Below are 20,278 nucleotides of genomic sequence, written 5' to 3' on the forward strand. Positions count from 1 at the left end.
CAAGTCAATTTCAATTCCATTCTACATCAAGTTAACAATTGTAAACAATAATTAGTAGATGGTTCACATGTATTACGTATGTCATATAATAAATAGGCTTTGTAGGTTCTCAAATCGTTTGAACCTCGTTATCCTTGTTATTTTATTGTATATTTTTTCTTCCAATCTATAAAACATTTTTTTGTTGTGAATGCTAAAAGTTGTGAGAAAAATATAGGAGAAATGGGCTAAAAATAGATTTTGAGGGAGTTTTGGTCAATCTGAAAGAGAGATAAAATAAGGGCAAGAGAGATAAAAATGATGAAAAATAACCTTACACAAAAATATAGTAAAAGATTTTGGTGGATTTCAGGTTATCTAAGATTTGTGTCATTCAAAATCAAGTTATCGAATCAAATATCTTGCTTCAAATTATAAGTGCAACTTGAATGAATTTGTGAATAGATCGCTCCAAAAAAATGGTTGTGCACTTTGCATTATTTTCATGCTTAAGGAACCGTCATAGAAGTTTTCGAAGGTAAACAAAAAATTTCTTTATCAAGTGCAATTGAATTAATAATTGGATATAATTTTTTTATACTTATATTTATTACATAGTTCTTGAGAAAAAAATACGAGTACTAAAATTGTGACACATATATATTAATGTATAAGATAACAGTATAATAGTATATGTCTTTTTAAGGTAATCCACACACACGTGCACACACACACACACACACACACATATTAACATATTGAATAAAAAAACATATTTTGATAAGGAAATAATCTTAATTTTGGTGATGACAATTATGAGAACAAAGACAAATACCTAAGCTGATCAGCTGTTACGATGAACAAAACCAAAAGACACATTTTATCAGTATCGATATTGTAAGACATTTTATCTAAACAATACTAAAATGATAAGGAGTCTCTTATCAAATCAGTAAGTTTAGTGGACTACGTTTTCAGTTAAATGGAACTAGTATGGATTCATCAAATCGACCCTCATTGCAACCCAATTCACATAGCCAGACCAGCTCAAACAAATCCAGACCAGATCAATCATGTATTCTGAGAATCATTCAAGATCAGTCTAGGTTGTTGAAGATAAATCCAAAATAATTTTTTTGGAGATTGAGACGTTATAATTCGTAACCGACCATATTCAAATTGTCTCACTATCGTTAGTACTATTTTGGAATGAGGACAAAGACATGTGACACATTCTGCTTGATTTTCGGATATTTTTGGATCAGATGTGAACCGGCTAAATTTTTTAACGTTAGACATTCTCCATTATAAATACTTGAAGAAGTACGCAGTTGCAACTCTCCTGAATCTTTGAATCATCAAGCATACAATTCTCCAAGCTTTAAATACTTTCATATTCAATAAAAGAACAATACTGACTACTTCGAGCTACTATCACACACTTATTGTTATATCAAAACAATTATAGTGATCAATCTGTGATACTATGTAGTAACACAAATTTCATTTTTACGAGCTTAAATGATTAAACTTGATTAAGGAATTTTAATATGATTAATCTGACTAAGAAATCGACTCCAAGATGTGAGAAAAGGGTCTAAGAGTTAAATTTGACTCGGGTAGTTCGGAAGGTCCGAAAGTGAACCATAGGAGATCGAAAGTTCCGAAGTGATCAAACCAAGAAAAGAAGTTCGGAATTAAGATCAAAACTTCCGAACCAGAGATCGGAACTTCCGAAGAGTTAGGTCATGCACACTAGTGATGTTTCGCCAGCGTTTTGACATGAAATCACATGCATGAGATCAGAAGGTCCGAAGATGAATATTGGAGATTCCGAATAGGGCAGTTCGGCACTTGGAAGGCATGTAGAGATCGGAGATTCCAAACCCTTGCCTATAAATAGGTCGAGAAATCTCACAATTTACTGTGTGTTTAAGGTGTAGACCTGATTCAGTGTTTTAGTCTTCTTCTCGAGGGCCGGGCGGTAGCGAGATGTTAAGGAGCTTGTAGCGGAGCTGTGCTTGGGTCAGGGCCTTAGACATCAGCTGGAAGATGACGAACGCAGATATAGTCCGAGATCCCTATTAGTATTAGGGAGTATCTATTACCTAAATTAAAGATTTTAGGTCAGTATTAGTGATGAATTATTATCTTGACTTGTAGTGATGGATGCATGTACAACTAGGACAATTATTGAGGTAAGTAAAGTACTGACTGAGATATCCAGCGAATATGAAAGATTATGTCTTATGTGAGGAATATTATGTGTCATAATCTATGTTTTACTATTTTAATATAATATGTTGCATGTGAATATGACATGTTGAGCTTGTTTCTCCTTCAAAATAAGCCTTTCCAGTGGGGTCGCTTAGCCATTGTTTTGGACGGTGAGACGCTGAGAGTCACAGTGGCCGACGGGTCGAGCGGACTCTAGTATTCTTGGACATTGTAGATGCATGTCCGATTTGAAGTAAGGGAATAATTTACCCAGTGGTTTGAGTCCCTGATGACACTACTCACACCTTGGCGTCATTCTGAGCAAGATTGATCAGTATACCCAGTTACGCAGTCATTCATTTTGCATACATCATATCAGTATGTTTACCCGTGCTTTACGTTCTGAGAGTAGTTCGATCACGCCCATGTTATTGTGTTTCTTAGACACCCCATTTGGCGGAGCAGTTGCATATGTTTTACTTTGAACCTGGGTGTAGTTTGTGATCAACGCTGTACTGCAGAGTTAGCTACTAGGTTTCTTTTATTTAAGTGGATATTTCAATTGGGTTTTACTATTCTTTCGCTTTGGGTTATACTTACAGGTTTTATTCCGCCGGCTTAGGCCATCTCCAACCACAAACACCATTTTGGTGCAACTTTTGCACTAAAATAGTGCAATTTCTGCACCAAACACAATATCCATCTCCAACCCATTTACACCAAATCTTACACCAAAAGGAATATTCTCGAAATATTCCTTTTATTTCATATATATTAATTAATTTTATTCAACATATTTTTACAAACTATATAATTAATTTTGCGATTATAAAAAAATATTTTATCGTTAATAAATATTTTTACATATTATCTAAATAATATTTTAATTAATTAAAAATATTTTATTGTTAATACATATAAATATTAAATTTAAAGTTTATGGTTTAATTATTATTATATAAATTAATTTATAGATAATACAAATTAATATATGATAATTATTAAAATTGATAAATATGTGTACGACTTCAAACATAAGACAACCACAGAATGGATACAACTTAAAAAATAAGACGAATACGAAACGGATACAACATCAAACATAACACATACAAATCAAAAACATAATACAAAATATAATTTCAAACATAAATGCTTAGACCGTTCGAGTACAACTTCAAGCATTTGAACTACTATATTCATCCCACAAATGCTCAATTAAAGCATTCCGCAGTTCGTAGTGAGCATCTTTGTCTTTTATTTTTTTATATCGATTGAGAAATTCTTGAAACTTCATATTATCATCGACAATCATTTCGACTTCTGGAGCAGGTGTTTCTCGCGCATCTTGAATAGGTGCACTGAGATCGCGTTCATCTTTGATAATCATGTTGTGCATTATGATACATGATGTCATTATGTCATGTAAATGACATTTCTTCCAACCACGTGCTGGTGACGCCACGATAGAAAATCATGATTGAAGGACTCCAAATGCACGTTCAACGTCTTTTCTACAGGATTCTTGCTTCATTGCGAAATATTTCTTTTTTGGTCCGCGTGGATCATGAATGCTTTGCACAATAGTTGACCATTTTGGATAAATACCATCAGCTAAGTAATATCCCATATCATATTCTTTTCCTCCAATTTTGTAATAAGCAGTAGGAGCAATACCTTGTGCAAGTTTGGAGAATAAACCAGACGACTCCAACACATTTATATCATTATTTGTTCCGGGCATTCCAAAATATGCATGCCATATCCAAAGATTGTAATCAGCTACTGCTTCTAAAATGATTGTCGGAGAACCACTACGACCTGCATATTGGCCTGCCCAAGCCGTTGGACAATTTTTCCACTTCCAATGCATACAGTCGAGACTTCCTAACATCCCTGGGAATCTTCGTTGTTCACCTATGTAGAGTAGTCTGGCAACATCATCAGAAGTAGGTGATCTCAAGTATCGTTCTGCAAAAACTTCCACTATAGCACGACAAAACCGTTGCATACACACAATTGCTGTAGATTCTCCAATTTTGATATATTCATCAGTAGCATCCGCGGGTAAAGCATATGCTAGCATGCGCAAAGCGGCTGTTGTTTTTTGCAGAGTTGATAGACCGAGCCAGCCCACACCATAAACTCGTTGAATGAAATAAGAATCATGATTCTTTACCTCATTTATGATACGAATGAAAAAGTTTCGAGACATTCGAAATCGTCTTCGAAACATTGTTTCATTATATCTTGGAATTTCAGCAAAGTAATCGTTGAATAAATTACGATCGGCGACTTCTTGATCACGATAGATGACTACGTGACCTGGAATCGAACCTTTGTGTGTGGCTTCTTGATCATTTTGAATGATGTACGCAGCAACCAACTCTTGCTCTTGAGTAATCACATCTAAGACTGCTTTTCTTTTATTTGCAAAACTCTCAACAGCATTCAACCACTCATTTTGCGTTTCATCTTCTTTATCCGACAACGACAAAGAAGATGAGCTAGATTAAGATAATTGTAATTCTGATTGAGAATTCATTTTCTTTATAATGAGAATGTGAAATGAGTGGTGTGAGAAAATAATATGATTACATCACATTATATAATAGTTGTGAAGAATGTAACCATTGGAGAGATCTAAATCACAACCGTTGGGATTGATTCTACACGGATCAAGATCCTAACCGTTGAATGTGTGTTTTTAGATCTAAATCACAACCGTTGGATTGATTCTACATGGATCAAGATCTTGACCGTTGAATGTGTGTTTTCAGATCTAAATCACAACCGTTGGATTGATTCTACACGGATCAAGATCTTGACCGTTGAATGTGTGTTTTCAGATCTAAATCACAACCGTTGGATTGATTCTACACGGATCAAGATCTTGACCGTTGAATGTGTGTTTTCAGATCTAAATCACAACCATTGGATTGATTCTACACGGATCAAGATCTTGACCGTTGAATGTGTGTTTTCAGATCTAAATCACAACCGTTGGATTGATTCACACGGATCAAGATCTTGACCGTTGAATGTGTGTTTTCAGATCTAAATCACAACCGTTGGATGGATTCGATTTCAGTATAAATTGGCTACATTACTCTCACACAAACTCAATCCTATCATCCTTTTCAAGCAACACAATGGCATCTAGTGCTAGAACTGCTTTTTACACCATTGAAGAAGATAAGCATCTGTGTCATATATACCTTGACATATCACAAAATCCTATTGTCGGCATCAATCAATCAAAAGATCAGTTCTGGGCTCGCGTTGAAGAAGGTTACAATAGTAGCAAACCAAACACCGTACAAATTCGTAACAAAAGATCACTGCAGTGCCGCGTGAAAACTATACTCCGTCAAGTTGGAAGATTAAGAGGATGCATTCGCCAAATCGAAATTCTCAAACCAAGTGGTGCATCTGACGAGGACATTGTGAGTATTATTTAGATATATTTATAGTTTACTATAAAGACTCTAATATGATTTTTTTTTTTTGGCAGTTGCACAGAGCAAAAGATCTGTTCATGCAAGATCCTAATTACAGCAAAGGATTCAAGTTTGATCATGTATGACCAATTTTGAAAGATCTTGAAAAATTTTCTAGTGACATCCATCCATCGAGCTTCGAAACTCAAACCAAATTCACGAACTTGGATTCATCACAGTCAGAAACTCATACACCAGAGACTCCATTATCAGTTTCTGAAGGATTAAACTCTTTTACTATTAATTTAAGTAGTGATGAAAATGTAGGTGACACTTCATCCGACCGACCTATTGAAGTTAAAAAGGCAAAATTGAAGAAAAAAAAAGAAGAAAACATTGCAGAATTGTTATCGACGATGAAACAAGGGCATCACAACCTTGTTGAGGTCCTACAACAGGGATCTGCTTCACTCCAACAAACTTATGATATGAAAATTCTTGAGCTGCACAATAACGCATTGAAATTAGAAAATCAAAAAAAGTAAAATTGAAGCTCGAAAAAAACAAGTGGCGTTGGCTGCACTTCAAGAGGAAAATAGAGATCTGTATATGGATTTGAGAACAATTGGCGATCCAGAATCGCGTGAAATTGTGCGAGTTGAATGAGCAAAAATTATGCAAAAAATAAAACAATCATCTGAACAACAAGATCGTGACATGCTTGAAAAATATTTGGGTGATATTGGAGGATCTGGATCTAATTTACCACCGTATTGATTATACGTTTCGATGTTGTCGTTTAGTTATTATAATAATACCAAAAATATTTAAATAATATTTAAGTATATTTAAAAACAAATAAATGATAATAAAAAAAATTAAAAAAAAATAAAATCTTTGCACAGCGCAGCATTTAGCGCCCCCATTGGAACTCCTTTGCTGCGCTAAGCACCATTTTAGCGCAGCGTTGGAGCTGCTCTTAGAATTTTAGTTTAATTTTCATAATATCTCTGATTAAGCTTTTATTTATTTAAATTTTCATGATTAAAACTCTGGTTAGTATGTAATCCGGGTAGGGTCACTACATATTGAGCCAAGCTTATAAGAGTATTTTGCATCATTATTGTTTTGTTGTAACTATAATCAAAGAGTGGTTTGATTGTGAGATTGTATTGCTAGGAGTTCCAATCAAGGGTTGATTGAATTGAGTTTGTACAAACAGTTGCGTAAATCAAATTCTTCTAGTGGAAATTCTTCCGAGAACAGAAAAAGGAGAGACGTAGAAGTTTTAACTTCGAACTTCAATAAAAAATCTCGTGTCCTTTACTTTTATTTACATTTTACTTACTTTCAGTTTGTTTAAGCTATCCAGTTCAATTTAGTGCGTGAGATGTCTTCCTCTTGACCATATTTATTCTCACAAAGAAATTTTGTTACGAAAATTTTTGACGAAGGAGCTGTTAACTCACCTTATTTGTAAGAAAAGTTTTTAAAATATTTTAAAATGTGTATTTATCCCCTTTTACACATTTTGTTTATATATTTATGTTGATCCAATAAAAAAAATTCTCAAACTACTTTCCCTAATGATTTTAAAAAAATTTCAACATTATTTATTAAAATGTTATAGTTATTGAAACATACTAGATACTAGCTAGTATGAAAATTATTTAAGTTAGAGAGTTTGTTATTGTAATAATAATAATAATTATGACGATGATGATGATGATGATGATGATGATGATGATGGTGGTGGTGGTGGTGGAGTGAGTATTAGGGATAATATGAAAATATTGCTTCTATAGAATGATATATAAATATAAGTCGCTTCCTATAAAATAATTTTGAGAAGATAGAAAATTATAATGAATATTCGGTGTTCTACTTATTGTGAATTATGAATACTATATGGCTCCGCTTGGATGAAAGTATTTCAAACCAATAGATTTCAAATGCATTTTTGTTGTTTAGAGAAGTAGCACCACAAACAAATCCACTTCTTTTATGTTTATATGATAATTCATGTTGTTAGGATGAATTTTAAGTTCATCCAATAAAGTGGTGATTTAGAATCCTTTTGAATCCATCTAATAATGTGTAAATAATTAAGCTATGAATTTGAGATTTCACTATGTTTCATGGTTAACACTAAAATTATATTCGAAATCCATGGATTTGAAATACTTCAATCCAAACGCAACCTAAGATTGTGATCGGGTGGAGAATTTAATTTGTCCTCAACGTTGATCCAATGGCATAACCATACGTATTGCATTTAATTTTTCGCATAAAAAAATAAAAAAATAAATCATATGTGACTCATTGTGTTATTCAACGGCAAATTCTTTAACTCAAGTTCATGGAATCCAATGCATTTAATCAGGGCCGGACCTGATATTTTTTAGGCCACGTTTTTAAGCCTTAAATATTATAGAAATCCAGAATAACTTATTGGGTCAATCAATAGAGTTGGATTCCTTAAGAGTCAAATAATTTGGACCTTAATACTTAGTGTAATTTTTTTGGGCCCTCCTAATTATATGGGCCTGAGGCGGAGGCCTCTTGGGCCTCTCCTCAGGTCCGGGCCTGCATTTAATTTTTATTGTTAAATATTATTCAACTTGACATTGTATATTATGAGGATAATTCAAATTCCTCAAAGAAATACATGAAATTCGACATATAAAATTTATATGTTCTATTTTCTTCCCAGACTAAGGTCGAAAATTTTATGTGACAAACCGTTTAATTTACTTATAGTAATATCCGTCTGATATATTACACTACACATAAATTTTATATAAATCAATATCATCCATGGGGTAAAATTAGTATTTTTATTTAATTAGTGGAATAAATAAGAGAAAAAAATAAGTAACTTAATTTATAATACATTTAGTTAGTGTGTGGTAATTTTAAGAAAAATTTGGATATTTAAAATGAAGTACGATATTGAAATATTTTTACCATAAAAAAAGGGAAAAATCTTTAACGTACATGTTATATTGTTTGATCGTGTGTGTATGTAAATATATATATATATATATATATATATATATTAAATAATTTGAATATTTTAATCCATAATTTTGAATTTCGCTGTTATTTTTTAAAACGCAAATAGTAAGCCAGAAAACTAATTCACACGAATTTAGTCAATCTGGTACGTTATAAGCATGCAAACATCGGCTTCCACTCACGGACAGAAGGTAACAAGGTAATTACCTCCGGATGGACATGTGAACAAGCTCGATTTATCATCGTAAGCATAACTATATGCTTGTGGACAGTGCCGCTTGAAAAACTCCGAGTAGAATGATGGCTTGCACGTCTTCGGAGTACCAAACTGCTCGGTGCAGCAATACTGTGTCTGGTTGAAAGCGATGCATGCACTCTTACATCCAATTATGCCACCCCTTCCATCCCCCTCAGCCAACTCAGGCGGACATCCACGATTATTGATATTGACGGGGCAAACCGCGGTGGGACAGCCGCCCCGTGGCGCCACGGACAAGGGGAAATTGAAGCCATCGACGAGGCTGATGTCATAATAATCTTTGTTTCCGTCTCCATTGAGAGTGAATTCGATGAGGGACACGGGAGGGGCACCACCGGCCCCATTGCATGCGACTTGACCGGATCCGCAATCCCCGGCCAAACATTTGAATCTGCCTTCGGAATACGAGCAAGCAGATCGAGCCCAAATCCGTCCTGACCATCCGACCGGTGCATTGAGGGTTGCTGTGGCTTGGCTTTCCAGTTCAAACCCCGTTAGAATTGATCCCCTACGGCTAGTTAATGTTGCAGGCCAAATAGTGTAGGGGCAATTGTTTTTTATCGTGAATATTGCTGACGCACATCCTAAAAAAAAATCAAATTTGTTCAATTATTTTCTACCGCAAATTATGTAAAATAATATATCAAATAAAACAATCATGTGCTTCTAAAAAGATTAAAAAATCAAAATAAGTACTCACCATAAACATAGCACAATAAGGTAACCGTGCAGAGTAAATAACTGAATCTCATCATTGTTTGTCTTCAGAATCGATGAGATATAATGTTTACAGTAATATATAACGTCATGGTCGCACATTGTTGCATGTTATATATATACCATATAGACCGAAATCATAGTCAAAATTGTTGAAATTTGGAGACATGATTTTGACAATGGCGAATTAATTTTATTCTCATTTATAGATTTTTACATTAACATTTTCGAAAGATGTGCACATAAAAGTTATTATTATTTTCTTGGTCAAAGAAATATCAAACAATATTTTTTCCCTTTTTATGTCTTTCTAAAAATGGAGGAAAGTCAACGTAATCCAAATTAATGAGAGTTGAAATGACATATTAAGTTAAATCTTTTTTTTCTTTCCATGTATGTAACTGTTTATAGATGCATGTGTTTACTAAACCAACGGAATTAAGATATATGTAGACAAAATGATGAAACATTGAAATATTACTCTGATTATGAAGGAAATGTTGTCAGATCTAAATGGGTCAAGATCCTCTAATTTGGTGAGGGATACATCACCGTGAGAGATTTTTACGTATTAAATAGACCGATCTATGTGTGTATGTTTAATTAATTTAAATTTAAATGTTAACAATCTATACATATGTTATAATTAACTAAAATGGTAAAAAAATTAAAAAATTTTACACATATTATTACAAAATGTATTTAAATGTTAAAAATCCGCTCAACATCATATGTTGTTAATCTCTTAAAAATAGAGGTTCTTGTTCCGTTCTAGTGTTGAAAGCTAAAAATCAATACCTAATGACTTTAATAAAGATGTATATGAGCAAAATTTTGTTATCTTGGCTTTTTTTATTTTTGAAGTAAATTTTTATCTTGGTTGTTATGTAATATTATATTAACTTAAACTCAGTTTAGTTTGAATAATGAAATTGAATTTCTTTATATCATTCCACGTTTTGGCTAATTTTTTCTAGTCATTAGAGAAAAAAAGTTATATTATATTTATTTTTCAAAATCAGTTCGGTGAGAAAACACCTCCTCTATTGTGCCCTTCGTGTCCCGATTTGGTAGTTTATCAACCGAGGGATATAAACAAAAAGAAGAGAAGGACAAGATTTCTTGAGGGAATTTCTTTTCTTATTTTATTTCCGATTACCAGTACATTTGTTTATACAGAGCTTGGGAAGAAAAGAATCCCTTGATCTATGTAAATTCAGAACATAAATATAGTTGTATCCCAATAATCAAGCAAGGAAATAATACAGATTACACATAATATGTTATTACTTTGGTAAGGAATAATCATCCGGATTTTGTGCTGATTTTGAATTCTCTATATTCCCCCTCAAACTTGTCTGCGGGAGAGGCCAAAGACCAAGTTTGACACGTAAACCAGCAAGAGCCTTGCGAGTTAGAGGCTTGGTAAAAATATCTGCAAGTTGAAGAGAAGATGGAACAAAACGAGTGACGAGTGATCCAAGGGCGACCTTTTTCCGAACAAAATGGTAGTCAATTTCAATGTGTTTAGTCCGTTCATGAAAGACAGGGTTTGTGGTCAAGTGTAAAGCCGATATATTGTCACAAAAAAAGATGAGAAAGCTTAGGTTGCACAACACCAATATCACGAAGAATGTAGGAAATCCATGTTAATTCGGCAGTGGTGGAGGCAAGAGCTCGGTACTCTGCTTCAGCAGTAGAACTAGCAACAGTGGGTTGCTTTTTAGCACTCCATGAAATGCAGTTAGAACCAAGAAAGGTGCAACAACCTGTTGTCGATTGTCGAGTATCTTTACAGCCAACCCAATCAGCATCGGCAAAGGCAAACAAGTCAAGGCTACTATGCGCCAAGAGACACATTCCAAGGTGGAGTGTCCCATGAATATACCGTAATATGCGCTTAACCAGAAGAAAATCAGTAACTGTAGGTGAATGCATGTGTTGGAAAGCTGTATTAACAGCGAAAGATAGGTCTGGTCTGGTCAGCGTGAGATATTGAAGCGCACCCACCAAGCTTCGGAAATGATATGGGTTGTCATAGAGCTTGTCAGCATTTTCAATTGTTGATTCTTTAGATGGCATTGGAGTAAAAACTGGTTTGCAGTGACTCATAAGTGCACGGTTTAGTAAATCAGAAGCATACTTCCTTTGTGAGAGGAAAATACCATCTGAAGTTCTAGTCACCTCAATACCCAAAAAATAATGAAGGTCCCCAAGATCTTTCATAGAAAATACGTTGTTAAGGTCACAAACGAGTTGATCAAGAAGCTTCGAAGAGTCGCCTGTGAGTATAATATCATCAACATAAAGTATAAGTAAAAGGGTATGACCATTGTGGCGATACACAAATAAAGAAGGGTCAGTAGTACTGCAAAAGAAGCCATATTGAAGGAGAAAATCACTGAATTTGTCAAACCAAGCACGAGCTGCTTGTTTAAGACCGTACAGTGCCTTGCGGAGTAAGAACACGTGATCTGAATGTAACTCATCTTGGAATCCAGGTGGTTATTCCATATAGACAGGGACATCGAGATTTCCGTGGATAAAGGAATTTTTAACATCAAGTTGCCGAATTTTCCACTTCTGTACGACAGCAATAGTTAGGAAAAAACGAATGCTGCCCGGCTTAATGACAGGACTAAATGTGTCCAGAAAATCAACCCCTTCTTCTTGATGAAATCCTTTTGCCACTAGACGAGCTTTAAGTCTTTCTAAGCTCCCATCAGCATGAATATTTGTCTTGAATACCCATTTACAACCAATAACATTCATGGTTGAGGAACGTGGAATAAGTTCCCATGTCTTATTATGAGCAAGAGCCTCCATTTCAGCAATCATAGCAGCTTTCCAACCAGGATGTTTGAGAGCTACAGTAACATTCTTAGGTTCTGAAGGAATAGATGAGACAACGAGGTTAGCATATTTGGGATTTGGTTTGTAGATACCTGCTTGGGATCTTGTGGTCATCGTATGAGTGGAGGGTTGAAAAACCAAACCAGTTAGAGTCGACTCGACATGCCGAATGTTGTCATCAGAAGTTGATATGCTGTGAGATTAGTTGATGAGGAAGGATTGACTGCCAGAGGCTATACGATCTATTGGGATAGAATCGATGAACATTTTAGTAAGCTCTCGAGAGGATTCCAAATCAGTAGATGAATTGCAAGAGGCTGTATTGACCGGTGTTGGTGGAGGTGGTAACCAATTATGCAACTTTCCTTGCTCCCCCGGAATGGGTGCTGGAGATACATCTTTGGATGCAAAAGGAAACTTTTTTTCATCAAATACAACATGTCGAGAAATATATACTCGTCCCGTCGGGCGGTATAGACATCGATAACCTTTGTGCTTCTCACTGTAGCCCAAAAATGCACTAGGAAAGGAATGAGCATCAAATTTGTTAGTTGAATATTTGCGCAAATATGGATAACAGCAAGAGACAAATACTCGAAGAGAAGTATAATCAGGTTCTTTGTTAAACAACACAACATATGGACTTTTCATCTTCAAGGTTGGTGTTGGAAGCCGATTAATAAGAAAGTTCACTGTTGTAAAAGCTTCTACCCAATAGCACAAAGGCATGGATGCTTCAAAAAGTATTGCAATACCAAGTTCAACAATGTGCCGATGTTTTCTCTCTGCGACCCCATTTTGCTCAGGAGTATGCGGACATGAAAATTGATGGTGTATGCCACAATTAGTGAGATGATCATTAAAGAGAGTGCTTGAAAATTCCCCACCTCCATCAGATTGGAATATTTTTATTTTCCTCTCTAAATGATTCTCCACCAATTTCTGAAAAGAGATAAATACTTCAAAAAAATCAGATTTCATTTTTAATGGATATAACTAACAATAGCGTGAGAAATCGTCAATGAATACTGCATAGTAGCAAAACTGTTGTATTGAGACAGTTGGGGCCGGTCCCCATAAATCACAATGTAATTTTTGCAAAGGAAAAACTGATTTTGATTCAGAAAAGGAGAATGGTAATTTAGCACTCTTTCTGATTTGAAAACTATTACAAATACTTTTCGACAGCTTATTCACTTGAACTACTTTATTTATGCGCAGATGTTGCAAGATTTGTGCATTTGGGTGTCCCAACCGACGATGCCAAACGTCTTCATCTGCTGATCGATGGCGCTGAGAAAAATATGTTTCGAACTGATGTTCTTTGAAGGTGTATAGCCCTTGACGATTAGTGCCCGATATCATAACCTGATGCGTCTTCGAGTCCTTAAGACAGAAATGAGAACCATGAAATACAAAATAACATGGATAATCAGTGGTGAGTTGATGAACAAAGAGTAAATTTTTCTTGATTTCAGGAACAACCAAGACATTCTGAAGAGGAATTGTGCATGATTTATTACCGATATGTCCATTTCAAATATGTCTAATTGGAATAGATTTTCCATTGCCTATCATCACACTGTCAGATCCTTGATAAAGGACTAAGTTTGTAAGGTTACCTGCTTTATCGGTCATATGCGCATTTGCCCCAGTATCAGGGTGCCAATCAACAATTTGTGAATCAGTGACATGAAGGGCAGCTAGAGCTTGAGGTATGTCATCACTTTGGTAGTTGTTGTCAAAGCGATGCCAACACTTAAGAGCATCATGTCCCATTTTCTTGCAAATCTGACATGTAGGGGCAGCAGACATGAAATTATGTTTCTGTGGATTTTGGGATTGAACATGATCCGTAGGTCTGCCTCTTTGATTTTTTTGTGAAAAGCCGCGACCTTTGGAGTTAAACATCAATGTTACGCCTCTGCCTCTGTTATTGAATCGGTGTCCATTTTTGTTGCGTTGAGACACAAATGCCATTGCAGTATTTGGGCCAACTGATAAATTTTTATTGTTGCGCAACTCATAGCTTTGAAGTTGTGGTATAACTTCAACATAGCTTGGAATAGGCGTACGAAGCATAGTTGTTTTAAAAGACTCGTAGTTATCGCCGAGTCCTTCTAGCAGCCTGAAAAATTTGTTAGCATCTGACACAGGTTTGCCAATGGCATTTAATTGATCACGGATGGATTTAAATTCATGAAGATAAGCAGCTAAAGGCTTATTCCCTTTTTCAACATGCTGTAACTGGGTCAAAAGATCAAATTCACGAGCGATGGAGCACTGCGTGCTGTGAAGCCTCGGGTTGCTAATCTCATTCTTAGGGCAATTAGTAATTAAACATCATTAATAAACAAAGAAAGGAATAAGATCAAACAAATTTTTTATTTTTTTTTTCAAAGGGGGGTGCGCGGGGTCGGTTAAAAAGAGCAGACCGTTCGCCCCCTTAACCCAACTCTCGGGTTGTTAACAAAATAGGCAGCGCTCGGTCCGCTAAAAATAGCAGACCGAGCACAACATTGGACAGCCTTTTGCTCTGGTTTTTGGACAGCAAAAATTGATCTTTCCAACCCCTCCAATTCAACATAATGATGTCCCAAAACATGTAGATATATATAGAACAAGATCTAAACATGTTTATAACAAGCTAATACATCAAAGTAGAGATTTGAATCCAACCAAAAGCATGAAATTATACAAAGTGTTCATCAATTCTTCAAGGACAACAACTAGAGTGTTTTATATCATGCTTTCTAGACTTAATATACATCATGTCACCAACAACAACCCGAGTCCACATATCTAGACTCTCTCATGAGCTACCCTTGTCGACTTTGGCCAACTCCTGCCCCATCTGTCGTCATGCACACATACAAAACAAGACAACAGCCAAAAACGTCCGGTGAGAATACAATCTCAGTATAATCAACATATATATGCGTTAAATTCAAACATATCGACTCTAAACATTTCAACTCAAGAATAGAGTAAATGCATATATAAATAATTGATTCCTATCACACTCTTTGCCATCAAGATTCGTATACGATCTTGACATGAATATCCATCTATCGTCGTCCCTTCGGACTAGAAAATAAGTTCGCCTCAGACCCTGTCATAAGAATCAATTCATATCTCATATCAAATAAGATCCACTACCTGAGATGGATCGACAACATCTTAACATAATCAAAGCAATAAACAAGTATGTGATTTTAGCGGGACAAATCAAGAAGCTTCATTCTCGAGTTTCAAATTCCTGACTTGCGATGTCGTCTTATATCTTCGTAACTCTCGGTTTTGAATACTTCAAATCTGAAATAGAACCATCAAAACATTCATCAAGTCTATCATATCAAAATCGAATCAAAACCAACAATAGATCATCAATCATTCTCATTTTAAACCTCAACTTCTTCTTCTTCGGTTCAACTCGGAGTCTGGAGTTGTTAGCCTTCAAAACTCAACTGAAACTGAAGAATAAAAATGATATAACATCAATAACATCTAAACAAAGATCCCAGCTCAGTCATAGGCTATCAAAGCGGTCTCAAAACATGAATCGACGGCGTAGCGATTGAAAATCGATAACCGACAAAATATCGAAACCATTTCTAACTTCATACAACTCATCAGCAATATAACAGCAACAAACCAACATTTCAGAGGCTATATATATTGATCTACATGCTGGAAATCTTAACAAGTTCATTCAACAATACATCTTCGATCCGGTTTCGAATATACAAGCACTAGAATTCCAAAAACATGATAACAACATAAAATCTGATCTCTGCTCATAAAATGATTTCGAAACCTATCAGAAACATCATAATACTTACACAAGATCGAATCCCTCGCCGCAAGGATTCCAGAACTATCTTCAGAATCGAAATCGGATAACCGGAGCAAAAGTTACGGCGATTTAAAAATCGAATAAACAAAGAGAAAGGAAGGCCTCGACCCTTTGTTCAGAATTTTTCTGAAAGTATTTGCATATCACACGTAGACATGCTGAGTAATCAAATAATAATCCGATAACTTCAAATATAATTTGCAGTTTAGCCCCTCAATTCTTCAATATTTGCAATTTGGTCCTAGGCCCTTATTTTAATTCAATTTCAATCCTAAATAATTTAAGAATATTAGAATTTAAATCAAAACTCTAAATATTTCCAAATTAAATATACTCGGATTAAAATTAAATAATCTCGGATTAAATTAAATAATCCTGGATTAAATTAAATAATCCTGGGCCTTACATTTCTCCCCCACTAAGACATGAGTTCGTCCTCGAATTCATAAACAGTCAAGATATGCAGTCTGTATACACATAAGAATAAAGAATAACAGAAAACTGAATAAGAACTCACATCAGTGGAATAGATAAGGAAATCTCTGTCTCATGTCATCTTCAACTTCCTATGTTGCTTCTTCAACTCCGTGCCGACTCCATTGAATCTTCACCAATGGAATGGTCTTCGTTCGGAGTTTCTTTTCTTTTCTATCAAGTATCTGAATCGGTTGTTTAAAGTAGCTAAGAGTTTCATCCAATTCAGCTTCATCAGATCGAATAATATGCGACGCATCAGATAGATATTTTCTCAGCATAGATACATGAAAGACATCATGTATTCCGGATAAAGATGGAGGAAGAGCGAGTCGATAAGCAAGATTGCCTATCTTCTCGAGTATCTCATACGGCCCAATAAATTGCAGAGATAACTTTCCTCGCTTTCCAAATCTGACTGTGCCCCTGAATGGTGAAATCTTCAAGAATACTCTATCCCCTTGCTCAAAAGATAGCGGTCGACGTCGAACATTCCCATATCTGGTCTGTCTGTGCTGCGCTGTTCTCATCCTCTGCTGAATCAACTTCACATTTTCAGTCATTTGTCTAATCATATCCGGTCCCAACTCAGGCACCTCTGACACATCATCCCAATATAATGGCTATCGACACTTCCTCCCATACAATGCTTCAAATGGAGCCATCTCTATACTCATCTTATAACTGTTATTGTAAGAGAATTCCACAAGTGGTATAAAATCTTGCCATGCAACACCAAAATCAAGTATTACAGCTCTAAGAATATCCTCAAGAGTCTGAATAGTTCGTTCAGATTGACCATCAGTTTGAGGATGATAGGCGGTACTCAAATGTAAACGCGTACCTAGAGCTTCATGTAGGCTATGCCAAAAGTGCGAAGTAAATCTAGGATCTCGATCAGATACAATCAATTTTGGCACACCATGTAGTCTTACCACTGCTTGAATATAGAGATCTGCCATTTGATCATGACGATAAGTCATTCGATATGGAATAAAACATGCAGATTTTGTCAGCCTGTCAATGATCACCCAAATAGCATCGCAACCTCGGGATGATCGTGGTAACTTCGTCACAAAATCCATGGAAATATGGTCCCATTTCCATTCAGAAATAGATAAACTCTGTAATAAGCCACTTGGTTTCTTCCTCTCAGCCTTCACCTGTTGGCAATTCAGACATTTTGATCCCAATTCAGTCACATCCGACTTCATTTGTTTCCACCAGTACTGATTCTTCAAATCGTTGTACATTTTTCTGCCTCCAGGGTGAATACTGAATCGACTACAATGAGCTTCTTTCAAAATATTCCGTTTCAAATCTAAAAGATCGGGAACAACAATTCGGTTATTCACATACAGAATATCATCATCACTAACCTTGTACTCATACTGATGTCCGGATCTGATCATTTCAATCGATTTATGAACATTCAAATCAGATTTCTATGCTTCTTTGATTCGAATCAATAATTCAGGTTCAACACTGATAGCATAAATTCTCATCGGTCTTCCATTTGTCTCAAATATATAGCCAGAAATATAGCAATCTTAAATCAAAGTAGATACACCTATAGTAGACAAAGATAAAACACATACCTTTCTACTTAGGGCATCAGCTGCTACATTCGACTTTCCTGGATAATATTTGATTTCACAGTCAAAATCTTTCAATAAATCGAGCCATCTTCGTTGTCTCATGTTCAGTTCAGACTGTGAGAATAGATACTTCAAACTTTTGTGATCAGAAAAGATTTCAAAATTTTTGCCATACAGATAATGTCGCCAGATCTTCAGTGCAAAGACAATGGCTGCCAATTCAAGATCATGAATTGGATATCTAACTTCATGTGGTTTCAGTTGTCGAGAAGAATAAGCGACAACATGTCCTCTCTGCATCAAAACACATCTCAATCCTCGGTGAGAAGCATCGCAATAAACAACAAAATCATCAGTACCTGAAGGGATTGTCAAGACTGGTGTTGTAGTCAATCTTTTCTTCAGCTCAAGAAAACTAGTTTCACACGCTTCAGACCATACAAACGGAGCATTCTTCTGTGTAAGTTGAGTAATAGGCTTTGCAATAGACGAGAAGTCTCGGATAAATCCACGATAATATCCTGCCAAACCCATAAAACTTCTGATTTCTGGCACAGATGTCGGTCTCTGCCAACTGATCACAACTTCAACTTTACTCGGATCAACTGCAATACCATCTCCTGAAATAATATGACCCAAAAATACCACCTGTTTCAACCAAAACTCACATTTGGATAGCTTCGCATACAGTTTCTCCTCTCTTAACGTTTTCAAAACTGTTCTCAAGTGGTCAGCATGATCACATAAATTCTTGGAGTAAATTAAAATATCATCGATAAATATGATCACGAAGTCATCTAGATACTTTTGAAATACCCTATTCATCAGTCCCATAAATACTGCTGGTGCATTCGTTAGACCAAAAGGCATGACTATAAATTCATAATGGCCATACCTGGTTCTAAATGCAGTCTTAGGGATATCTTCATCTCTTACCCTCAGTTGATGATAGCCAGATCGTAAATCAATCTTCGAATATGCTGACGAACCCTGCAATTGATCAAATAAATCATCGATACGAGGTAAAGGATAGCGATTCTTTACCGTTGCTTTGTTCAATTGCCGATAGTCAATACATAACCTCATCGATCCGTCTTTCTTTCTAACAAACAAAACCGGAGCTCCCCAGGGAGAAACACTCGGTCTAATATAACCTTTGGCTACCAGATCTTCAAGCTGTTCTTTTAGTTCTTTCAATTCAATTGGTGCCATATGGTAAGGTGCTTTCGATATCGGTTGTGTACCTGGCATCAATTCTATACTGAATTCTACCTCTCGAAACGGAGGCAATCCCAGAATCTAGTCAAGAAAGACATCAGCAAATTCACTAACCACTGGCAAGTCAGCCAATTTCGGGCTAGTCTTCAGTACATCAACTGCATAGATAAGAAATCATTATGCCCCTTTATGTAATAAGTCAGTCATAGAAAGAACAAATATCAAAGGAATTCTGGCTCGTGAACCCTTACCATAGAATTTCCACTCGTCAGCCATATCAGATCTGAATCTTATGGAAACAGTCAACTGTAGCTCTGTACTTGGTTAGCATATCGATACCGATAATACAATCAAAATCAGATAAACGAAGAACAATACAGTCCAGCTCAATCTCACTACCTTCGTACTGTAGCACACAATTTCTGACAAACTTTACAGATAATATACCTTTTCCCAATGGTGAAGATATAGATACTACAGTAGCTAAAAGGTCAACAGGCAATTCATGTAATGCAACAAATTGCTCAGATATAAATGTGTGTGAGGCACCTGTATCGACTAACACATAAGCAGGATAACCATAAATAGAGCAGTTACCTGCAATCACATCATCAGGCGCTGCTTGTTCTTGCTCCTCAGTCAATGCAAA

General features: G+C 35.7%; 2 protein-coding genes and 1 pseudogene across 2 annotated transcripts; 1 reads left to right on the forward strand and 2 right to left on the reverse strand.

The window, feature by feature from the left end:
* Positions 1 to 3,373: 3,373 nt before the first annotated feature.
* On the reverse strand, positions 3,374 to 5,331 carry LOC140879298 (uncharacterized; annotated as a pseudogene).
* Positions 5,332 to 5,348: 17 nt separating this feature from the next.
* LOC140879299 (uncharacterized) lies at positions 5,349 to 6,302 on the forward strand. The gene is made up of 4 exons (XM_073282975.1): positions 5,349 to 5,642; positions 5,711 to 5,776; positions 5,876 to 6,082; positions 6,165 to 6,302. Exons 1-4 carry the CDS (start codon positions 5,349 to 5,351, stop codon positions 6,300 to 6,302), a joined length of 705 nt encoding a protein of 234 aa, XP_073139076.1.
* Positions 6,303 to 8,737: 2,435 nt separating this feature from the next.
* Positions 8,738 to 9,711, reverse strand: LOC140885169 (thaumatin-like protein 1b). The gene is made up of 2 exons (XM_073292119.1): positions 9,614 to 9,711; positions 8,738 to 9,497 (listed from the first exon to the last, which is right to left on the reverse strand). Exons 1-2 carry the CDS (start codon positions 9,666 to 9,668, stop codon positions 8,833 to 8,835), a joined length of 720 nt encoding a protein of 239 aa, XP_073148220.1. The 5' UTR covers positions 9,669 to 9,711; the 3' UTR covers positions 8,738 to 8,832.
* Between the last annotated feature and the right edge of the window lie 10,567 nt (positions 9,712 to 20,278).

The sequence above is a fragment of the Henckelia pumila genome, chromosome 2 (assembly GCF_033568475.1).
Source record: "Henckelia pumila isolate YLH828 chromosome 2, ASM3356847v2, whole genome shotgun sequence".
NCBI classification, from domain to species: domain Eukaryota; kingdom Viridiplantae; phylum Streptophyta; class Magnoliopsida; order Lamiales; family Gesneriaceae; genus Henckelia; species Henckelia pumila.

What these genes read in the sequence shown, in the direction of transcription:
- LOC140879299 (XM_073282975.1), top strand. Translation starts at nt 5,349, where the DNA reads ATGGCATCTAGTGCTAGAACTGCTTTTTACACCATTGAAGAAGATAAG. An exon ending in GTGCATCTGACGAGGACATT is followed by an intron (nt 5,643 to 5,710) that starts GTGAGTATTATT and finishes TTTTTTTGGCAG; the next exon opens with TTGCACAGAGCAAAAGATCT. An exon ending in GGCATCACAACCTTGTTGAG is followed by an intron (nt 6,083 to 6,164) that starts GTCCTACAACAG and finishes CATTGAAATTAG; the next exon opens with AAAATCAAAAAAAGTAAAAT.
- LOC140885169 (XM_073292119.1), bottom strand. Translation starts at nt 9,668, where the DNA reads ATGATGAGATTCAGTTATTTACTCTGCACGGTTACCTTATTGTGCTAT. An exon ending in CTTATTGTGCTATGTTTATG is followed by an intron (nt 9,498 to 9,613) that starts GTGAGTACTTAT and finishes ATTTTTTTTTAG; the next exon opens with GATGTGCGTCAGCAATATTC.